This window comes from Aplidium turbinatum, chromosome 1 (genome assembly GCF_918807975.1).
Source record: "Aplidium turbinatum chromosome 1, kaAplTurb1.1, whole genome shotgun sequence".
In the NCBI taxonomy this organism is placed as follows: Eukaryota; Metazoa; Chordata; class Ascidiacea; order Aplousobranchia; family Polyclinidae; genus Aplidium; species Aplidium turbinatum.
Window position 1 is genome coordinate 32292356 of NC_137472.1, and position 24739 is coordinate 32317094.

Genomic DNA, 24739 nt, shown 5'->3' on the forward strand with positions numbered 1-24739 from the left:
ACTACTGCTAACCTTGCCAAAGTGCTCCAACTGCAAGCAGTGAGCTTTGCGCAATGCATAGCAAGGTGCCTCCAGTAATTTTGCTTGTTCAATTTCATTTTGTGTTTGTTTAAAACAGTGGTTCTTAACCTTTTTTTCCCCAGCGCCCCTTTTCAGAGATTTCCATAGTCTGGCGCCCACCATAATATAAGGGCTGTAGCCTACTAATGACATTTTCTTCCAAGACTATAAGGCTAGCCTACAGCCAGTAGTAATTAGTTATTAGTTAGTAAGAAAAAACTAGTTTAAGCCGATGTTAGTTTTAATACTAAAAAATCAGCACAGATGTGCCTTAAGGCTCTTAACTTAAAAGTCTTAAGGCACATCTCTGCTGATTTTTTAGTAGTTAGTAAGAGTTACACTAATAACCATTATTGACTGACTATTATTATGACCAGTCCTTATGGTTTGCTTGCACTGCCTGCCCGCTGTCCCTGCCAAAAGCTGACCACAAAATGCCATTTACTTACTACAAGGAAAGGGAAACAATGCCCATTATCAACAACAAAGGCCATGCACAACACCATCCGACGTCCACGCTTGTCGGATGGTGTTGTGCATTGTGCTGTATAGGCCAACATAGAATGCTCTGAGAGAGAATCACTACTTCCCTTGTTAAACACAATCCCTATAGTGTATATAGCTCCTCATCCTCGGTGGATTCTCGTACCCCCAGCAGAACTACTAAAGCAAATTTGCAGTGAGGAAAATATCGTTACACCTTCTGAATGTAGCGCCCCCTATAACGCCCCCTGAATATTTCCGCCCCTCTAAAAGTTAACAGCGCCCACTAGGGGGCGGTAGCGCCCAGGTTAAGAACCACTGGTTTAAAAGATCAACAAAAGTCGTTTGAGACAACTAAAAAATCTCAAAGTCTAGACAAATGCTGATCGAGGTGTATATCATATTAGTATGGGTTGCCCACAAACCTTTGAATCACTGTGTGGGTAGCCCATGTTCTGCTCAGAAAAAATGTGGGCAGTCCATGGTCAGCGCATAAAAAATGTGGGCAGCCCATGGCCTGCCCATGAAAAATGTGGGTAGCCCATGGTCTGCCCATAAAAAATGTGGGCAGCCCATGGTCTGCCCATAAAAAATGTGGGCAGCCCATGGCCTGCCCATGAAAAATGTGGGTAGCCCATGATCTGCCCATAAAAAATGTGGGCTGCCCATGTTCTGCCCATAAAAATTGTGGGCAGCCCATGGTCTGCCCATAAACAAAGTGGGCAGCCCATGGTCTGCCCATAAACAAAGTGGGAAGCCCATCAATATTTCATGCTTAGCCCATGATCAATAATTTTATGTGGCTAAATTTCTTAAAATGCATTTATATGATCACGCATTTGAAGATTGGAAGTTTTATATTCCACCTTGTCATTTAGCAACACATTCTGCAAGAAAGCCCATATTGGGTGCATATGGCAAAAACACAAAAACCCACATAGAACCTACATGCCCACAAGCCCATTAAAATAGTATATGGGGCCCATATGGGCTTGCTGGCTGGGGCATAGCGCTCAAGTCCGCTTTCCCGCAATGCAGGATAAAGATAAACAAACAAACAACGCAGTTTTGTACGTTGTTGTGTAAATTGCTAAAGGGTGTAGGCTAATAATCGCTTTTTGCTTTCTCTGTTCTGTCACATTCTGGATGTGCTTAATGGTTATGTGCCAATGCTTAATTTTTCTGCGAGAACAGTGAAGTGCTGGATGATAAATAAAACAATTATGTCGAATTTCAGACTGATACTGTCTGAGTTCCTTCAGGATTACCTGGCAACCCTGCAACGCGCAGAGACTGGTTTGTGTGCTTACAATAGCAGTTTTTTCTTGCAGAAAGACTAATTGTTGTTGTTTTATGTTAAACAATCATAAATAAATAAAAACGTTGAAGATTGTTGTGGCACAGTTTATTATTAGTCTAAAAACGGATCAACAGTGTACACTATGGCCTACTAAAGGCAGATCCAGGGGGAGCGATCGTCGCCCCCCCTAAAACACGGAAGAGTAACTTCATTCAAGGTGTATTCGCAAAGTCGGATTAATGTAGACCTACATAATTGTTTTTGTTGAAATCCCCCCTCAAACGTTGCTGAATCCACCCCTGCTAGGCCGTACAATTACCTCTGCCACACCAACAAACTGCATTTGCAGTTGCATTGTTGCTATGACGCTTTTTCACGCTAGATTGTTCACAGAGTTTCCAGAGAGTTTCCTTTTTTCATCACTTCTCTTTTCTTTGCGAGAAACGTAATATGTCGTGGCTGACAGATCAATATAAACAGCTCAAGTCTGAAAACGGCATATGCCGTTGGTGTCAGTTCTAAGTGAACAACTGTAAACGGCTTATGCAGTTGCTATGTAACGATACGATATGTTTTGTAATAATGTCTGCGGCTTTTTCACCATAATAAAACAAATGTGCTCTTAGCTTATTTACAACGGTGACTCTTTTCAAAAAAATTTATCTACTTTATCATCAGTGGTTATTGTCAAAGTTGTAATACAGTGTAGATACATTAATAATATTACAACCGCAAGTTTGAAAAGTGAAGCAGTGTTACGTTGAACAGCATTGATATTAAGGTCCAAGTACCTTTAGAAAAATATAGATCAATAATGTTATGATATGATACATAAGCAATGATGGTAAACTGTTATTCAAGAAAAAGATAATCACATTAAAATAAGACGTGTAGGCTATCCTTAACGAAATTTGCAAAAAAGATCCAAGATGAATAAAATACAAAAAGGAGTAAATCTATCTTACATAAGATTCATTTCATTCAACAAAACACACATCAGCAGAAAGTTAGTTTTATTTCAATAAAAACTAGACAAGATCAAAGCTAGTTAGTCGCCCAAAAGTAGTTTATACATAGCTCAACTAACTTATTGTGATTATAGGTTTGGTCAAAATACTAAATTAGAAAGACAATTTAACATCAATAACGTGAAAATAAACTAGAAATTACAAACGTTTTCGGCCATACTCATGTTAGCCCTTTTCAAGTAACTAACTGACTGATGTTTTTGTCTATGGTTAATTTCTTGTCTACGGTTAAAAAAAATCACCTCTCTACCAAAATTGTAAATTAGAAAGGTCAGTTTCTTTCTGCAGATCCTATGTTTTAGTTCAACCGCTATGCCTGCAGCCGCACCGCAAGGAGGTACAAAAATGACGATGTCGAGAACAAGAATTTCAGCAACAGACCTACATCAAAAATCTGAATAAGCTTGGCAAGACGTGCAATGTCAACCAAACTTGACAATCATTGTCGAGGGTTGTTACATTACATATATAACAACGGAGAGAGATACACATAGGCGTAAGAGACAGGGGGAAAGCTGCCCCTCTCTGTTGTCAAAAAGTCACAAATCTGAGAGAAAAATCGACAATTGTTTGGAAAAAAAGTGATAAAAAAAATGCCGAAAAATAATATCATAGTTGAAAAATCACAAGTTGCGCATATTTATGGGATTTTCATTTGGCACACTCGTATTCGTGTGATTTGTTTTGTACTGTGACAAACATAACAAAATCTCAATTATTTTGTGCATTTAGCCTACGACTGTATGATGTTGATTTGAGAAGCCACAAAATATGAAAATATCTTGCACCTGAAAAGGCAAATTGTTCGATTAAAATGTCAATATCAATATGATGCAGTTGTCCTAAAATCAATACAAATCTCAAATTTTGTTATTAGGACAACTGCATCATGCTTATTTGGGCTCTCACAAGGTATAAACTAGTTGCATTTGTTCAATCTGTTCCATGCAACTTCCCAAAGCAATATGACATTGCCCACTTTATACAGCATATAGGCTAGCTCAGTGGTTCTCAACCTTTTTTCTTACGTGGCCCATTTTCATTGCCATAAAAGTTCTGTGGCCCAATAAATTTTTAGGAAAGAAAAAAGTATAAAATAGGTTTAGTTAGGACAAAAAACAGCAGAACATTTTTCAAGATAGTTTGTTTATTTAACCGTGCATTAGTGAGATACTTGCTGCTGAACATTATCGACCAATACATTAATGTTTGGTGAGGTTGAAGAGAGTGCACAACGCATACCATCTTCCACATTTAATCGGTTTCGAGCCTTTGTTTTCATCTGCAACAAAGTGGAAAAGCCTGCTTCACATAAATACGTACTGCTGAAAGGCAACAGCACTTTGATGCATTCTTGACTGATACGTGGGTACAAAACACACAGCTTTTCCCAAAACTCACAGATCGATAAAGTCTCAAACATGTCTTTACAGGCAGAGTCGTTTCTGAAGTCAATGAGCTCATCCTGAAAATCATCAGCAACTTTTTCTATTGGTATTGCAAAAGGCTTTCTCACCAGCTCCAAATCTAAAGCAGGTATTTCGGGGAAGTAGGTCAAAAATTCTTTCCGAAGATTGACAAGATGTTGCAATATTTCAAACGATAGATTCATGTCCATGTTGCCTTCAATCACAGATGAAAGGGTCTCAAACATTTGCAAAATTTCCTTTCTCAGCTTGTTCAATTGTTCAAAAATATCAGCTTGTTCAAAAGGTTCAATTGTTCAAAAATATCAACTAGATAAGCAAGTTTAGATATGAAGGCAGTAGCGTAGCCAGGAATTTTGAAAGAGGGGGGTTTGACGGCCCAGCGGCGGGGGGTCTGGGGGGCCTCCCCCAGAAAATTTTTAAAAATTACTTTGAGTTTGGTACATTCTGAGAGCATTTTTAACAAAAATGTGGGTATGAATATTCCTGTAAAATGGTGCTGTCCGGTGGCTTAGCAAAAGGATAAGATCATGTTTTCTTCGGCATTTTTCAGAAATAAAGCTAAAGTCTCTATGTTTTCTTGTTGCTAATTCCTGGCTGAGATGTTTGGTATTGGCAAAAATCGCTCTTTTAATGCAATTTTGTTTAAAATTAGGCAACTTTTTTAAGACTGAAAGCATCATTCTCAATATCGTGACGTCACACACGTGCCAAAGGGGGGGGTTGTAACCCCCCCCCCCCCCCCCCCCCCCCCCCCTTGGCTACGCCACTGTATGAAGGTAATATCACCAAAGCAAGATTCCAATTCGTCTTTTCCTTGCCTGTTAAGAAATTCTTTCAATTCTTCCCGTAGTTCAAAAACCCTTACCAAAACATTACCCTTGGACAGCCAACGGACCCGAGTATAATAAAGTAAATTCAAGTGTTCAGCATTCATCTCAGAGCATAATTTTCTGAATAGGCATGTGTTTAATGCTCCATTCTTAACAAAGTTTACTGCCTTGATAACTGTGTTCAGAACATCTTGAAGAGATTTCTGAAAGAGTTTTCGATGCAAGGGCTTGTCTGTGTATCATGCAATGCATTGAGACGGCATTAGGCGAACGACCACGAACTAATGTTTGTAAGCCACTTCTGGCTCCTAACATGGCAGGAGCACCGTCAGTGCATATACCACAAACAGTTTTCCACTCAAGTCCTTCTTGATCAAAAAACACTTCCAACTTTCCCATCACATCAACTGCTCTCGTATTGGCCTCTAATGCAGAGCAAAAAAGCAAGTTGCTTTTTATGTCCTTTTCTGACATGTATCTGCAAAACACCAAGAGCTGGGAGCAAGAGGCAACGTCGGTAGTTTCATCAAGTTGAATTGAGAACAATCCGAATAGAGAATTTTTTATTTCTGTAATTACCTGGTCTTTTATATTTTCGGACAAATCAGCAATTTTAAGCTGTACAGTATCGTTTGAAAGAGGAATTTGCAGCAGTTTTATTTTGCTTTTTTCACCAAGTACAATTCTAGCCATTTCTGCAGCGCATGGTTTAATGAGAGTCTCGCCAATTGTGTACGGTTTGCATTGCTTTGCGATCATAAAACTGACTACATAAGATGCTTTAACAATGCTTTTGGATTGTTGCTGGAATTCCCCTTTTGAATCCAAGCGCTGACGTTTCAAACTACCTTCCTTTAGTTTAAATAAGTTCTCATATTTATCCTTGTAATTTGGATGAGCTTCTTCCAGGTGAAGTTTAAGTTTTGATGGCCTCAATGAATGACGACCAAGAACTTTATAACATAAAACACATTGTCCTTTTTCTTCTCTGTTGTCAAAAATTGGTGTAAATCCATACTTAATGTAATTTTCATTAAACTTTCGTTTTGACATTTTAACTAAGTCTTAGTTTCTGAACCTAAATTAAAACTCTTTAAAAGCAACTGAACCAAACAGCACACGCACCTGCAGAAGTTATCTGGCAGGGTTGTCAGGTGGAGTTTGAATAAAACTGCCAAACCAACGCTAAAAATCTGCCAAACAGCTAAAAAAAAACTGCCAAATTTAAGCTGATCGACACTTTTAATGTTATACATCGTTTAGCCTACTTAGGTACTGAAATACGGCTGGTTGTAAAAGCAGCATACGGCAAAAAGTTCTGTTTTTAACATAATTTTCCAAAATTTTTTTTTTACCTATAGATGTGAAAAGGATAGTTTTATAATAAATGGAGCAGTGAAATATAAAAGAATGTGATTAGTAAAACCATTTATTTCTTCTTTCCAAATCATAAAAAAAAATGTTAATCAATGGCATAACTGCCACACAATAGTTTTCCAGCTAACTTATCATGAAAAATGCCAAAAAATTGTAATTAACTGCCAAAACATTTTTTTCGGCCAAACCATCTAAAAAAAGGCCAAATTTCTGAAATTTGGCATTAAAACTGGCAACCCAGTAAAAACTCAACGTTGATGTAACGCTGTGCTCTAATGTTACGTCATAAATAACTTTACACCGTCAACGTTGATCTAACACTGTAATCTACATGAGAGAGAGAGAGAGAGAGAGAAACCTTTTATTTTGTCTGTTGCGAAAAATAGTATACGGTACAAACATATATATATATATATTCAACAACAGACAGGAAGCAGCGAAAGACTATATTAGTCATCGAGTCAGCTGCTTCCCGTGTTTTTAATGTGACAAATGTAAAGCATCGGCATTACGTTGAAAACAAGATAAGCTTTAGTTCCGTGAAAATGAAAACAAAAAGGTGAATTCCTGTGGTTTTATTCAAACATCAAAAATATCATGCCCTACAAAAGTAGTATGAGGAAAAAAAAAACACCTATGCAAAAACAACAACTGTTAACTGCTAGCATAAAGGACAAAGCAAAAACACTAAAAGTAGGCCTAATCATAGTTTACATCTTAATACTTTAATAAAATCAGTCATTTCATAAGCCGACTTGAGTACAGTTAATAAGATGACAGCCGTTGATAAGCAGTAGGCCTACGTAGCACCAGTTCGTGAGTAGTAGGCCTACGTAGTAGGTTACCAACAATGTTCAAACCAAAACAATTTGCGAAACAGTCGTCAATGTTGTGACAATAAAAACAGTCACAGATCAAGTTTATTCATATAATGAATTTTAAGTTTTTTCGTGAAAGTTTTAATACTCGTAGCCCCTACTATTTCTGAAGGTAAATCATTCCATATTTTTGGGCCTAAGAACTTCAAACTGCCTTGACCTTTTCTTGAGCTGACACTACGTAAATGAAAGTTATTTTTTTGAGAAGCTCTCGTGCCATGGCAATGCACTTTAGTAATTTCCTGAAAGTAAGGTTCAAAGTAGCCAGGTAATAGCATATTTTTAAATTTAAAAACAAATTTAGAAATTTCTAATTTATGCAAATTACTGATAGGAAGTATGTCGAGATCTTGGTACAGTAGTGAAAGTTTTGCTCTTCTGTTGCTAAAGGTTATTGTACGAATGATTCGATTTTGGAAGGAATTTGGAAGGAATTTGGAAGGAATTTGGATTTTTGAATCGAACCTGGAAGCCATTAGTTCTCTTTAATTCTCTCTTAAGCCATTATTGCTGTAAAATTAAGTATAGTGACACAAATGAAAGTAAATTCTTAAATAAATATAGGTTTTTTATATTGGTCTGTGGCCCAATTCAAAATGCTCTCTGGCCCACCAGTGGGCCATGGCCCACTGGTTGAGAACCGCTGGGCTAGCTAGATATATAGGCTGTTTTGTGCTGTTTGATTAGCGACGGAATGAGCGTAATCTGATAAAATAATCTGTAGGCTATAAGCAATTTAACAGGATAGTATTAATTATTATTATTTGCTTGATAATTATAATTATTATTAAGTATTATTTGCAACCACATTTAGTAAATTATTTTTAAATTTTCATGCATCTGCCCGAAACGGAAATTGTTAAAACAGTTGTAAAAGCATTGGTCACAATTTGTAGCCTACTGGCCTATTCATAGCAGAGTTGGATGAATTGTAATTTGTAATTGAGCTGAATGTAATTAATTACATTTTTTCATGTAATTGTAATTGAAGCATTCTTATTTTGTGTAATTGTAATTTGCTTGTGTAATTTTAATTTGTAAAAGTTTTATAGCAGCAAACAAAATACCATACAAATACGAATGCACAAATCGAATACAAACGAAATAAGACAAGCATAAACCCTACAGTTTAGAGCAGGTGAATTGATTGTTACATTCTTACTAGTCCGTTTGCTACTTCCTGTTTCTGTTTGAGGTTCGCTTATGTGAATTTTTAACACAGCGGCGCACAAAGAACAGTAACCCTACTAGTGTACAAAAAAGCGGTTTCAGTTCCGTGGAGTTTCCAATTCCATCGTTATACTGTAAATATCCCTGGAGCCTACAAGTAAAACATCAAGGCCATATTTGTACATAGGCTAGTAGCCTATATGAAGCAGTGACGTGGGATACCATTACAAGTAGCCTATAGCCTAGTTAGTTACAGCAATATGTCAGCGAAAGTGATTGTTTTGTGAAAGTGATACTCATGCAATTTTAGATAAGGTTAAATTGTGCAACAAGAATGTAAGTTAAGATTTTTGAGAAACTTTTAAAATATAACAAAAGGATTGCTGTTTGAAACTATTTAAATTTGCTGCAAGATTTGTTGCGTCGGTGTGCTGATTAATTGTGTGCAAAAGTGTAAGTTTGCTAAGTGTGAAAATAATAATTATATTTTAGCTGCAGTCTAGTGGTTGTTTTATATGTTAATTGACTAAATTGTTGAGATATCATTATCCTATACGCCAAACGACTTTCATTTTCTTAGAAGTAGGCTACTACACCTAATAGATATATGTTGTGTTTATAGTAGGCTTTCGTCATCACAGAAATAAGCATGTTACAGTGAACTTGTCGATTTATCACAAGTCACTAAGTATTTCCTTGTAGGTTATTACCTTTAAACGATTACTCATTAAATAATTTCATACATTTGCTTGTCAGTTTGCTTATACTCAGTCGAGCAAACGCCATGAATTAAGCTTGAATTTTCCTCAGAAACATATTTCAAATGGGATAGCCTCTTGCAGCCTGGTTTAGGCCGATGCATGGGTTCACTCCCAACGCCTTTAATATCATTTTATTAATTAGGGACAAGGACAAAGTAAGTAGGTGAAATACAGAGCTCTTCTTATCACGTCAAAAACTATGCTTGCAGCCCAACAGTCGTAATTGGACACAGGCTGCACATGATGTGGCTAAATGAAACGAATTAAGCACGTGTCACTACGAACACATTATCCTGATCAAAATACAATGCAAGTGACTGCAAATAAAATATGCTACTGCAAAGGATGTAGGCAAAGATTTGTTTGGTTGATTTCACACTGGTTGAACTTGTCGGGTTGCCAAACAAAAAATAATGCTTACTAAACATTGCAAACTTGAGAGATAAAGGAAAATAGTCAGCGGGCCACACATTAATTAAAATCCAGACCTTTCCGTGGGCCAAAAGTTTAAGCTCGCGGGCCACGGTTTGCACACCCATGTCTTACTATATGACCTGCCCATGACCATTTTCGTTTTTTTATGGTTATTACAGTATCTCGTAATTTTGTTTGATTTCGAATTCATTGAGCAGTTTTTTTTGTTTCTACTATAATCCGTTCATGTGTTCTTTCGCGACATATGTAGTTTTAGCTTTAAGACGTCAGAAAAGCATTAATATGGAACTGTATCTTCATGTGACATTTAAGCTAAGCTAAAATTTAAAACATAAGCAAAAGTTCGACTTTTGATGTAGGCCTACTGTCTTTTGTAGCATTGTTGCCTACTTCTGTTCATAGTTATTCTATTTTCAGACATGAATCTGAAACCTTTTCGCCGTAGCCTATGGAGAATTTGTGACTACCGCAAAATGATTAAAAGCAAATGAAAGTCAGTTCTGGCAACTATGAGATGGCAAATGTGAAACTCCTTTGGATTTTTACATCAGCTCTCATGTGCCAACAAATGGGTATATCATTCTGTTTAAGCTTCATCTTCAAGAAAAATCAAGATAATTTAAAAACTTTTAAAATATATTTTCTGTATTTATTTAGAGCTCAATGTCACTCTTGTAGCCTAATCACTTCTTGCAGAAAACTTATTGGTAACTGAAGTAGCCTACTTATGAGTTGGTTTTTAACAAACCCTTTCAAGCGGCAAATTATCTTTTGTGAAACACAAAAACATTTTGATTCTATGAATATAATAAATGTTTATGACTGTAGCAGATTTGAGTTTCCCGTCTCTCTGCTGAGCCAATACATTTTAGTGGTAGCTACGAGAAGTCGACTAACGAAGCCATTTCACTTTTGGTGGCTGACGCTTATGGGCTCGTCTGATTTTTCTTGTGATTAATTATATCTATCCTTTGTCGAATGATGAAAATAATGCTAACCTTCAAAAGTTTCATTTTAGCCTATTGGACTGCAGTGATTTTCAAACTTTTTTCAGTGGATCACACTTGGGAGAATTTGCTGACCTCGTCACGCTTTTATGACGATTGACGACATGCGTAAACGTAGTCTACGTTACACGTTTAAGATGACACTCCTAAACGTACACGGCGCAGTTATGGTTTAACAAAACTTTTTTCTATATGTGAACCCACACAAGATTGCAAAATCAAAAATTTATATGCTAGTTTAACCTTTTTTTGTAACTTTTTTATCAAAAACTGCTGCGAACTACTTTTCTACAGCTAACTTGTAGACTTAATGAATCACAAAATGATCTCTACAGCTTTATCTAGCTATACTATCTATCTGACTCAAATAAGGCATCACAGGATTAATGCATCTTGTTTTGTTAAAATTTTTCAAGAATACGTCACTTCAATACGTTGTTAACTTGAACACGATATGTTCGTCATCCGATGGAAGGTATTGCTTCACTCCAACTTGCAGCAACTGGTCGTCGGCAGCATTCACCATGGACCAATATTGTCGTAACTTGGAGTCAGCTTTGATATCATGTACTGATGTGATAAAAGGTCCGAAAGAAGTAGGGGTAGTGGAAAATCTGAAAAAAATGTACAAGGCTAAAATTTTTTGCAACATTTTTATTGGAGCGCACCAGATTTTGCCTATGTAGCTACTTGTTCCAAGTATGATAATTTTTTAGTTTTCGTTACCACGTCTTTAAAAATTATCTAGAAATGTGTAGCCTACCCTATTGTAAACAACATAGGCTGTCAAGTCAGCAATTGTAGATAATTTTGCCTCCAATTTAATGTGGAGTAGGCTGCAACTTACCTGAAACCATTCTGACAACGTGCCTGAGCCATCACTTGCAACAACGTATTGTCCTTTTTAACATTTTCTACGACGACGCTAAAGTTCAGACTGCTGGTTATCACAGAAAGCCGAACATCAATGGACACAAAAACCATCCTTTCGAAAATATTCGTCGGCGGCGAGAAAGACGAACATTGAAAACTTGGTTCAGGATCAAAGTTAGGCTTGTTTTGGATCGAAATCGAACCTGATGAAAATGTAACTACAATTGAAGATAGATCAGTTGCATTGCATTAAGTCACAAAAATATTTTTTGAGAGGCGAGACTATAGTATGTAACCAGCTAAGTTGCTCAAGTTGAACATTTTTCAAGCAATTTAAAAAAGAAAGGTTTGGTAGAAAGCTCACTTTGTCGAGGCCTATATAAAACTAAGTAGGCCTATAGCAGAATTGGAATATATTTTAACACAAAAAAGGGTTGTAGAGGTTTTAAACTACTGACGCTGGACGAGATTAACAAAGTGAAGTTTCTGATAGTTGTTGAAACGTTGTGTTATTGTCTGTTTATTATTTCATTTACGAGATTCCGATGAATAGTAGGCTAAGCTGTCCTTGAAGTGCGTCGCTAAAGCGTACACCCCGAGCATCGAATCAGCTCCGGTTGATCTTGAAGTTTCTTCGTACGCAAAGTCGGGCGCTTAACCAACTAAACCAGTGGTTCCCAACCTGGGAGTAAATTACCCCGGGAGGTACAGTAATTCGCCTGTTTTTGGGGGGTAACGAGACCCGATTTAGAAGCAGTGAAGGTTGTGAACTTTATAAAAGCGAAAGAATTGAACAGCCGTCTTTTCAAGGAACTGTGCAAGAACATGGAAGAAAGATACGAAGCATTACTGTACCACACAGATCGCCTTACCGATTACTGTACCACAAGTACGATGGCTGTCTCATGGCAAAGTGATAACCTGTCTGGTCGAACTTCGTGAGGCTGCCCATGTTTTTCGGTAAAAAAGAAGTCCGACTAGGCTGAATACTTCTCTAACCAACAGTGGATTTCCCAGCTGTGCTATCTGGCTGATATCTTTGGTGAATTGAAAAAACGCATTCTTTTAATTCAAGGCAAGAATGTAGCTAATTGTGATCGACACCAAAGTAACCGTAGCAGCATTTATCTCAAAGATTAAATTGTGGAACAAGCGAGTTGGAAGAGGTACAGTTTCACACGCTTGACATGTAGCCTACCTCGAAGGCAATGGACTTGATTTGACAGCGGCGTTGAAGGAGGACATAGCTGACCACTTAGGCCAGATAGCCAAAAAGATGAACAACTACTTTCCGAATTTGGACACGGCTAGTCTCCAATGGTGCACTGAGCCCTTCACATGTGATGACAGCCAGGTGGATGATGACGACTTTCCGACTAAAGAAGAATTTGTCACTCTCCGAATGAACGAGGAGTTGAAACTTGATTTCAAGGGGGAAAGGTTGGAACCCTTCTGGTTTAGCAGACTCCAGGATACACCAACATTAGCGACGCAGGCATTAAATATTCTGACGTCTTTTTCAACAACGTATGGTTATGAACAAAGATTTTCAACTGTCTTGGGAATGAAGACAAAGAAGCGCAATCGCCTGGATGTCGAAAGCGACGCAAGAATCGCCCTCAGTATCACAAAGCCCAGGATCACAAAGCTGGCGGCTGAAGTCCAGGCCCAACCTTCCCATTGAATGTTTACCACACATTTTTATCTTGTATTTAGTATTGTATTGCATTTTGATTGTCATAGTTAGCCCTTTGAAACACATAGCAAATCCCTGATAGCAATAAACACTTGTTTTTGAAAATTGATCAGGGGGTAGGCTAATTGGCTCACTTCAGCTAGGGGTGGTAGAAGTAGGGGATTGCTCACTCAAAAAGAAGGTGGACAACTGGAGGGTCATAGTGTTATGACAAAATTTGGTGCAACTATAGCTTGAGGTTTACCGCCATATGTCGCATACCCAGGTGCAGCGTGTTTGACCTGTCTACGAGTGTACAAAGTGTGTATTGCCAAAATAAACGTATGAAAATATGTGATATCATGCTTATGTAATGCTATAGGAGTTATATTAATGCAGCAATAGATTTCACGCTGCAGTGGTAACAGTAGTTAACCTCACACTGCTGTAGCAAGGTTCTGTCGATGTTCTAGTATCCTAAACCTCACGCAAAATATAGCATTTCATTTGTTAAAAATGAATTTGCGTAAAAGCAAACAAAACTTTTTGCAGTTCTTCCAATTTTTAAATTTTGCAGTGACCCTCCAGCTGTCCATATCGCCAGAAAAATCAATAAAGCGAGTCGTCCCGTTATTCCACTGTCCCTAACTTCAGCGTGGAGATTAGGGTAACAGCCAAAAAAGGTTGGGAACCACTGAACTAAACTATTGGGATGAACTACGGACTACGGACAATTCACTTAAAAATTATCTGGAGCTGCAAAAATATTGTTTTTTTCAATCAACCTCGTTCAATCTTAACGTAAAAAAACGCTTGATTTGTTTTTGAATGAATTTTGTTTTTTGTGTCTACATAAAATTATGTTAAATCTTATTATGTTACTTAACTTTACATTTGGTCGAGCAAAAGACAATAACACTTTTAATGTTTTGAATACCAGAAAGCTCCCAGACAGCCACTTTATCTGGTCCTGATCTATCACATCAGGTACAGATCTGACCAGATCTTTATCAGATCTGGACCAGATAAAATGGTTGTCTGGGCTATTATTTTCAAATTTGGTATAATGGGTAGTGGGTTGATGCAACGGGCAGAGATGTACGTATACGCCGCAAATTCTACGCCGTAGACTTGCGGCGAAGACTTTTTGTTTACGCTAACGCTTACGGCCACATTTTTTTGGATAGTTGTCGCTTGAGGCTACGCCGTAGAGTTTTCGCGGTTTTTTAGCGCATAGCGTCAACGCATAGTTTTTAATGTCTTTTTTTTCGCTACAACACGCCAATACCTTCCAGCGCTGCAGTTAAAAGAATGTTTTCAATGGGCAAAGACATATTGGAACCAAAACACAGCAAAATGTCAGATGAACACTTTCAGATTTTGAAAAATTGCTTTGAATGTTTTTTTTTGAAAATTTTTGAAAAATTGCTTTGAATTTGGGGCATTCTGAGAGCATGTTCAACAGAAATTTGGGTATGAATATTCCTGTAAAATGGTGCTGTCCGGTGGCATAGCAAAAGCATAAGATCATGCTTTCTTTGGCATTTTTCAAAAATAAAGCTATGTCTCTATGTTGAGTCTGGATGCAACCTATTCTTACCCTGAAATCGTGTAACAAAATCAAATTTCGACCTATTTCGTCCCCTGAAAAGATCGAGAGAAATTTTGAAATGTTTGCTGCAATTTCGATCAGCGACTTCGGCTATGTTGTTTTTTTTCTCGATCTTTTCTGGGTTCGAAATATTCAGGGAACGAAATAGGTTGCACTCGTTGAGTCTCTGTGTTTTCTTGTTGCTATAATTCCTTTGTTGAATTCACTTGTTGAATTTTTCCATTGGAAATGACAAAATTACTGCATTTTCTGAGTAAACTGCAGGGCCCCTAACTTGCGGGTCCTGTGCAATCGCACGGTTTGCACAGTGCACACCCCCAAAGACCGGCACTGACTCAGGGTGAAATAAATTGGGTGGGCGCAGTTGTTGAAGTAAAGGCGGTCGAGAGAAAGGAACTGACCACCCTACTCTCGTTAGTGCCGAAGACTTAGTATAATGAGAACCTTATCTTCTCATCTCCCAATGTTTGGATGCAAGTATGGGACTCACTTTTACTTTTTTTACATGGTATAAATTGAAAATTTGACATTTGTTTAGAAATATAATATTTACGACATGTCGACATTGGTTGAAAAACAAATAAACATTACAATTTTTAAAATTTAAAGCCAAAATGTAGTACCGAAACTAATTTGCAACGTAACGTAAGATAGCCTACAATGGAGATGCTGTGGTGATCATGCGAGTTTCAAAATAACTAACCTAGTATTACGGGCTAGTACATATCTGCCGTATTTCTTCAAGCTATCTTAAAGATAGTGTTCCAAATTTTATTAAAAAATGTATATCACCAATCCTTAAAGTGCCTCTGACAGGAAAATAAATTCGATAAATTTACCTAAAATACCAAAAAGATGACACACTAACAAACTTCCCTGACCAGCATATCGTAAAAAATATCAACAGGCTACTAAGTTACACGCTTGCAAACTTTCGTTAACATCGGCGAATCTGGCACTCATTCAATTGCGAAAATAAAAACGGCAACACCGTTGTGACGTCACAGTAAGCGGGAAGGATACATTCTTTCTCTGTGATGACTTGGTAAAGTATGGTATACGGCTACTGCAAAACGTGAATGTGTGGGGCTTTGTTGGTCTAACTCTAAAGCATGTGCAATTTAAGAATTACCGAAATGAAAAAGTGAACTTATTATTACTATCAGGTTTCGATCAAATAGGTTGAGTTTACTTTTATCAAACAGCATCTCAATTTAATTGAAATTGCAGTTTCATAGGGCTACAATTTTCATACTTTTTTATTTGTCCTAATGTGGCTATAGCCATTTGCAGTGTAACAACAGTATCTCACAAACAGTACCTTTAATTTATGGTTGAGGCAATGCCTACAAATTGCTGTTTATGTGACATTGTCAGTGACAAACACCGTGTGCTTTCTTTTCCCACTTTCCCACAAAACAAGGTACTGAGAAGAAAATGGTCAAAGTTTTCTTCAAGTGTTCGAAAGTGGGATGGGCCATACAAAACTAGTCGTATATGTTCACTTCACTGAAGATGATTTTGTTAATACCACTCAAGTAAAAATGCCTACAGGCATGTGTTGGAGTGTATACTACAAGGTGATACTCTCGGAAGCAACAATCGGATTGTGATGTCGTCATGCATTGTTTGGCGAATCCGAAACAATTTTCCAGATCCAGATGGCCGATACACAGGATTTCAATGACCAACTGAAGGCACATTATGAGAGAGAGAGAACTTTTATTTATTTTTGAATAGTGATGATGAATTAAATATGAATGATGATTCGTACGATTTCTTCATTTTTCACTTCAAGTATATTTTAGGTTTTGTAGGAACGTATTCAGTACAGTTTCATTAAACTGCAAAAAACAATAAATCTTTGAAAAAGCAACCGCTTGTACCAACTCCGACCAAACTGTGATCCACCAATTACACCTAAGAAGCGTTTGTTTCATCCGTTGCTAACGACGTCCACTTAGGATGACGTAATACCACCAAAGTCGTCCCAGAGCAGTGAAATATGGAGTTTTGCCTGTGGTGGCGCTGCGGAGCAGTCGTTTGATTAAATTACGCCCTAACCAGTCGAGCTACGAGGTTAAGATTAAAAAGTTCGCTAAGTGGAATTCTGCGCTAGGAAATGCTTTAAAAAGTTACTATACTTGGATCCAACCTGTCAGGGGCATTTTAAAACTGCAATCCATAGGATTGCATTATTTCACAGTCGCTTTTGGAGAAAGTTTGCAAACGAAAGAGTATCGCTTTTGAAGAACAACACAACAACACAATCGGACAAAAGTAAAAAAAAAATTTTCAAGATGATTAAAATCAATTTAAAAAGTGAGAAAAAAGGTTTTGAAATGTGTGCAGCTTTTCGGTCGTCACATCGACCAACTTTTCGATTAAATTTGTCATTGGACTTCCAAATTAGCTTGACACTTCATGTTTGTCTGAATGGCATTCGTTTGGCTTTTCTATCCAAAATGTTGAAATTTTCAAACCGAGTGTCAAATAATTAGCCTTCATAATTAGCCTATATAATTAGCCTACATTGGATTCTTTGGCTATTAAACTATTAATGTATCGTATTATAGTGTATGGATTATTATTGGATTAAAACCGATGAGGACTCAAAGATGTGTTGAAAACGTTTGAAAGTGTTTTACGTATTTGTTAATGTTGTGTCTTTGTATTTTCTTGAGTGAAGAAAAAAAAGGGCATGTAGGCTAATCAAACCCATTGTCATCACTCAGTTTTATATATCTGTGATACAACAAAGTTAACTTTCTACCGAAGCTCTATCATAAGCTTCATAGTTCTTAAAAGATTTAAAAATGAAAAGTGTTGGGCTATTTCATTTTTTTGTGCTACCCAAAATGCTTGTGGAACATTTTTTTTTTTCAAATTTAACATGCAAAATTAAATTTGGTATTATTTTTAGTCGAAGTAGATAACTTGAAAATGCCATGTGTTTGCATTTTTAAACAAAGATTGGGTCTTTTAACAGAATAACTTGAATGCATGCAGATTTTAATAGACTACAAAACCTGTATTAGTCAAACATTGCCAGCCAGACATTAAATCTAAGACGCTTGATTCTCGTAAGGCTGGAAGTCTTTGTGAGAAAGTTCCTTCTGATTCCAAATTACGAAAGTCGTGGTTTTGTCTCAAAGTTTTTACCAATTCACTGAAACAAAAATTGTTCAACAAATCAATTGCAGTGTACTACGAGATAATAATTTTATCAAACGTTAAATGCATTTTTTTTTCATTGGCATTTTGCTATCTTATAGTTTGACACACGGCTTAAACTGGTTCTCGGATGAAATGTTTCAACCTCTCCTCAATCTTTACCGGAGGTAAAATTAACCGGGTAGGCAGAGTATTGCAAGAAAGGCAGCTTCAGCACAAACGAGAAAAATAATGCATTAGCCACCTAATTCTCGTCAGTGCCGCAGACCTCCTAAAATGAAAACTTTAGTTTACCTTTTCAGTACCTATAGTTGCTTAGTAGTTAGGTGAGGAATTGCTTTCACACTTTAATAACAATCAATAGTTATGAATTAACACAGATTATTCTTTTAATCCAATGATACGTATAAGTATATACTCAGACAAGCTAAAAAAAGAAGAAATCTAAAAACTCTTGAAACCACAACTTTTTTATCTGACATACACTGCTTGAAAACACTGCTTGGTCATGCGTTTTTTTCTTGCACAAAGTCAAAGGCTTTAACCAACTAAGCTATGGGGGCTGACTGTTTTGTGACGTTTTCATCTGTTTTTTGTTTGTTACATTTACTATAATTAAAACTCGCTAGAATTGCTGGTTTTGCAAAGGGTCACTTACTCGCCAATAGGTGGAGGTGGTATGCGATCAACAGCAGCTAGGGCCATCATCGCTACTGGTGTGAAATACTTGTTTCCATTCCAAGCGAAAACTGTGTCAGTGGTAGCTTTAGACGTTAACAAAGTGGCCGCTCTGTCTATGGCTTGTGTAACGTTCCCATTCAAATCCCAATCTCTATCGTCACTTCTTTGCGTTAGAATGCATTTTAACGCAAGTAGCATCTGAGCAGTATAGCCTGGAAACAAGAATTTAACTTTTTTGTGTAACTATTTTAAAAAACACTGGGTCAGTCTCAGTCATAACAAACAGATTGATTAAAATCTTTTAAAAACGTAAGAATATGTTTAAGATATGTTGAGTTTTACGTGCTTCTCATAGTTGAAAATTTTTCGCAAAGTGTTAGAATGATATACACTAGAGCAGTGGTTCCCAACCTGGGGGTAAATTACCCCCAGGGGGTAATTTGCCTGTTTTTGGGGGGTAACGAGACCCGATTTAGAAGCAAGTGAAGGTTGTGAACTTTATAAAAGCGAAAGAATTGAACAGCCGTCTTTTCAAGGAACTGTGCAAGAAGACGGGAGAAATATACGAAGCATTACTATGCCACACAGATCGCCTTACCGATTACTGTACCACAAGTAGGCTACGATGGCTGTCTCATGGCAAAGTGATAACTTGTCTGAGTGTCTGGTCGAACTTCGTGAGGCTGCCTATGTTTTTCGGTAAAAAAGAAGTCCGACTGGGCTGAATACTTCTCTAGCCAACAGTAGATTTCCCAGCTGTGCTATCTGGCTGATATCTTTGGTGAATTGAACAAAGGCAATCTTTTAATTCAAGGCAAGAATGTAGCTAATTGTGATTGACACCAAAGTAACCGTAGCAGCATTTATCTCAAAGATTAAATTGTGGAACAAGCGAGTTGGAAGAGGTACAGTTTCACACGCTTGACATGTAGCCTACCTCAAAGGCAATGGACTTGATTTGACAGCGGCGTTGAAGGAGGACATAGCTGACCACTTAGGCCAGATAGCCAAGAAGATGGACAACTACTTTCCGAATTTGGACACGGCTAGTCTCCAATGGTGCACTGAGCCCTTCACATGTGATGACAGCCAGGTGGATGATGACGACTTTCCGACTGCAGAAGAATTTATCACTCTCCGAATGAACGAGGAGTTGAAACTTGATTTCAAGGGTAAAGGTTGGAATTCTTCTGGTTTAGCAGACTCCAGGACACACCAACATTAGCGACACAGGCATTAAATATTCTGACATCTTTTTCAACAACGTATGGTTATAAACAAAGATTTTCAACTGTCTTGGGAACGAAGACAAAGAAGCGCAATCGCCTGGATGTCGAAAGCGACGCAAGAATCGCCCTCAGTATCACAAAACCCAGGATCACAAAGCTGGGGGCTGAAGTCCAGGCCCAACCTTCTCATTGAATGTTTACCACACATTTTTATCTTGTATTCAGTATTGTATTGCATTTTGATTGTCATAGTTAGCCCTTTGAAACACATAGCAAATCCCTGATAGCAATAAACACTTTTGTTTTTGAAAATTGATCGTGAGGGTAATTGGCTCACTTCAGGGTGGAGATTAGGGTAACAGCCAAAAAAAGGTTGGGAACCACTGCACTAGAGGTAAGTTTTGGACTTTAAATACAGTAAATCAACATCTGGTTATCCTGAATGTTGATTTACTCATAGCCTGTACTACAGTTTTAGAGCTAGCAGAAACAAACATTTTTTTTTCAATATTTTAATAGAGAATGCAACTCGTGGAAATATTATTTTTGCATGATGAATTTTTGAACCAGCATGGTGTAGGCCCTATTGCTTCATTACAGTTCTGCATGCAAGCTTGAAGTGTGGATTTTTTAATCAATTACGTTCGAGTCTTTACAATTTTGTATTAAAATTGAATGCGTTATGACTCGCTTTCATGATGCATTTTTCCTTTTCAAGCAGTCTGCTATCTCAACAATAGTTACTTTAAAATACACGCGGCTACCTGTTGAGTATTTAGAGCCAAATCTACCATTGTTTTTTTGATGAGCTAATATCCGCTCCACTTCCTGTTCCGTTATTGTCACGTTATTCACACAGAGAGCTTGTAAAGCAAGACCATGAATGTACCAGTTTCTTCTTCCGTGATGTTTATGAATCCGATCTGAAATAAAATTTGCAACTAATGTAAAAAAAATGTAACAAAGCTACAAAAAGGTCAGTTCATTTATATGCGATAAATAGCAATATATTTGTGAACTCATTGTATCAACATGTTGTGAATCGTCAACACGTTTTTGCGAGTTGGAGGAGCGTGATGGGGGCGGATGCTTTTGTGTGTTCTGTTCTCGCTGTAATTTTTGTCTAGTGAGCAAACTTACACTTTGTTCTATCGCTAAAGTTTCATTTACATTAGCGGGGGTATCTTGACTCCGATAAACAAACGCATGTTTTTTTGGTTCCTCCATGGTGTAGCTACTACATAGATAAACATAAAAATCCATATACCACTTTTGTACAATGGACCGTACGTGAAACTGTAGCCTATTGAAATTAACCTGGTAAATAGATTGAACAAACTTAAAACAGAAAAGAGAATTTATTAGAATTTAGAGGTATTAGAACTTTGCCTTTTAACCCTATCTGTAGCGACGCGGGGTTTTATGAGGACGCCCCACTCTAGTAGCAAAATATTTCACAGAAGGAAATACGATAGAAATGTGAAATTTCTTGACTTTTAGTTTTTATTCTTTGCGAATTTTACACTGGTCATTTTTCTACCTTCCTGCCCTTCACAACAAGCATTTCGTCTCATGCGGCTAGACATTTTCGTGCAATGCCAGTTATATATATGTTAATGTTAGTGGAATATAAATGTTAGTGCAATTACTTTGAAATGTAAAAACGCCCAAAAATCCCTTATAATTATGAGCAAAAGTAATTTTTTGTTTAGTTTAGCATTACTTCATGCATGGCCATGCTTCATGTCATAATTAAAAAAATTCAATTTTGAAGCTATTTTCGGGAAATTAGAAGAAAAACCGATTTTCTGACGTTTTTTCATCTCAAACACTTTATTTCTATAAATTTGTTGGGTAAAAAAATAATTTCTATACGCACAATATACATGGCAACATGGCCACCTGGAGATGCGGCCTGATTTGTCACATTTTGCGGATTTTGATTACAGCTACTGCTAGTGCTTGACTGACATTTTTTGAGATGTTTTTACTTTTTGCGGTTTCCTAATGACATAAAACTTTTTTGTTGGCTTGGGGAAGCAGTAGCAAATGAGAAGAAGTAAGCGGAAAAACGCTGAATCAGACTGTTATTGAAAAATTAACACTCTGACTAAAATCTTCGAAATCAAATTGTCTATGTTTTTCAACATGTGGGGATGTTAAAACTTATTGTGTCAACTGGGGAAAAGAGTAAAGAAAGCGTAAAAATCTAATTTATAGAAATATTTATTCAAACGTTCGCCCAAAGTTAGATAAACCTGGAAATTTCTGCAAAATGTGACAAATCAGGCCGTATCTTTAGGTGGCCATGATGGCTATTATCTTGTATATAATATATTTTGGATCTGTGATTTTCATAGCTCCGGTTATTAGCGATTAATTAGCACGGGGCTAAGATGGCCCGTGACGTACTTTCGCTTACGAAAACAGCTCGTAGCCTACTAAGATAGGTCAAATAGGTATTTTTTTAAATTTTAAATGAACTATGAGGTTACTTTTTACATTCTAAGAAAAATGTTAATGGGCTTCACAATACAACACTATACAAAGTTCATACACTGATAAAATGTTGAAAACTCATGGTAAAAATTGATTTGTCCGAATAACTAGACATTTTGCCCAAATTATCTTATTAATAACTGCATTCGTAGGATACAGAGAAAAAGCAAAAAACTTATGTTACCAGCAGCCTGCAGGCTTTTGAATCATACTCATGAAAACATGTAGCCTAGCCTACATGCTGGTGTATAAGCTTACCTCTGCTCGCCTCTTTTACACTTACTTTTTGCACATGTTAAATCAAAAACTTAAGCTATCATTCTGCCGAAATTGCAATACCACATGCAATAATTTCCAAAATCGGTGATAATACATTTTTCATTTTTTACATTGGAAAATATTAATGTAGGCTAGGCTATCTCATAAATTATAAAAATTTAGTAAAGTGTTTAAACTGGTGAGATGTCGAAGCATCATGGTAAGATTGATTTGCCCAAATAACTGAATATTTTTCTTAAAATTTCTGACTTTTTTTCAGCAGGGCAGCGACCGACCGTCCCCCTGCTCCCCCATCTCCTACGACTTATGAACCAAAAGCTGAAAATATTGCACTTTTGAAGCAAACCAAGTTATATGTCACAATACTAACCTTCAATTTCTTGTAGTATGTCAATTTCAGCGAAGTCACGAGGGTCAAGGCAAACCGATTTGACTGCCATTGCGTAAAGAGCAAGCTTTCCAATGTTTGCACTAAAATTCAGCCCAAATCTCAAAATTTGGATTTTTTGAGTATTTTTTTTTGCGATAAACAAACAGTTTGAACAATGGTTACTAAGTCGATCTGGATTTATCAACATGGTGTAAATTCACACGACCGTACCACATAAGAATAAATTATAGTGCCAACAGCGCGCTGTAAATGTAGCTTATTTTTTCATAATAAATCACACATGGCACAGAGCACCAAACAATCCCTTGCGAGAGCAACAATTTTAAAAATCAGCTAACCTTCTGCTTAAAAAGAAACAATTTAAAACTTTAATAAAATGCGAAAAGTACATCTATAGGTTATGACTTTCGCATATTTTAACTACAAAATATGTTATAAACAATAAAGCAGCAAAAAAATATATCAGCAAAGAAAAACGTTTGACGCACTCATCTATTTCGTTTTTGATTTCTTGTTTCATTTTTTTGATAGAGCGACTTTTCTCCAAGAATCTTTCTTGTTTGCTCAGTTGCAAAGCAAGAATCACTTCCGGTGTGTTGGACCAACCCCATCCCTTCTTCCTCAGCTCCATCAAGCGATTTATATTGTTATCGATTATCTCTTCTAGATTGTTTTCAACAGCAGCGTCTGCAATATAGCAGGAAAAACACAGAGAATTGCATTGCCATAAAAACTCACCGACAATAGCACTTCAACAACTGGAAACTTCACTCTGTCAAAATCGGTGACCGGGCCGCAAGTTTCGAAAAGGTACCATTAAAAAATCCCCTTCGAACTTTGTTTGGTAATTACAGAAGTAAAAGAGCATAGCAGCGGTGGGAATCAAACCTACGTCAATGCAATGACTATCACCGCCCTAACCCTCTGCGCCAAGTCAGGCAATAGCAATCGATGAATTAAATTAGCTATTATTTGTTTTTTTCCTTTGTTGCTCAAAGGGAATTTTTTAATGGTACCTTTTAGAAAGTTGCCACCGGGCCTACGTCAGTGGCACAAAGCTTCTATAAGTATGCGAAACTGTCAGGAATAACCTAGCAAAACTTTGGTACGGTAGGTCCAGGATAAAAATTCCCTCAATTCATTTTGTGATTTACGAAATCGATCTTAAATTTAAAAAAAAACTTACCACTGTTTAGAAAGCTTGACATTAACGTGGACACTTGACAGAACACTATCAGCAACTTAAGAATAAACAGCTGGCTTGCCATCTTATTCAGTTTTCTCTACCCTGCTGCACACAACTAGTGTGTTTTATCTTGAAATCTAGTCTCAGTATAGGCCTATTAATTTATCTCCTTCAACATTTTGCTGCTGTTACATAAATGAATCTGCAATCTTCAACATACAAATTTTGCCATTTTAATGTTAGATCAACATTTGCAGTCAGCAAATTTACTTTGAAGGGTTATCAGGTTGTTTGACTAAACGCAGCTGGTTCAATCAACAGAGCAAAACCATCTCGAAGCAGTAACAAACCTTTTATGAAGATTGAAGCTGATGTTTGGTG

General features: G+C 37.1%; 2 protein-coding genes across 2 annotated transcripts; both read right to left on the reverse strand.

Moving 5' to 3' along the window:
* Positions 1-4033: 4033 nt before the first annotated feature.
* Positions 4034-6184, reverse strand: LOC145764877 (zinc finger BED domain-containing protein 5-like). Its single transcript, XM_082576570.1, has 2 exons — positions 5296-6184; positions 4034-4572 (listed from the first exon to the last, which is right to left on the reverse strand). Exons 1-2 carry the CDS (start codon positions 6182-6184, stop codon positions 4034-4036), a joined length of 1428 nt encoding a protein of 475 aa, XP_082432696.1.
* A 4958-nt stretch (positions 6185-11142) lies between these two features.
* LOC145775051 (cobalamin binding intrinsic factor-like) lies at positions 11143-24601 on the reverse strand. Its single transcript, XM_082586250.1, has 8 exons — positions 24359-24601; positions 23661-23859; positions 23152-23252; positions 20768-20926; positions 18752-18986; positions 17949-18088; positions 11607-11835; positions 11143-11373 (listed from the first exon to the last, which is right to left on the reverse strand). The coding sequence occupies exons 1-8, from the start codon at positions 24438-24440 to the stop codon at positions 11187-11189; spliced, it is 1332 nt and encodes a 443-aa protein (XP_082442376.1). The 5' UTR covers positions 24441-24601; the 3' UTR covers positions 11143-11186.
* Between the last annotated feature and the right edge of the window lie 138 nt (positions 24602-24739).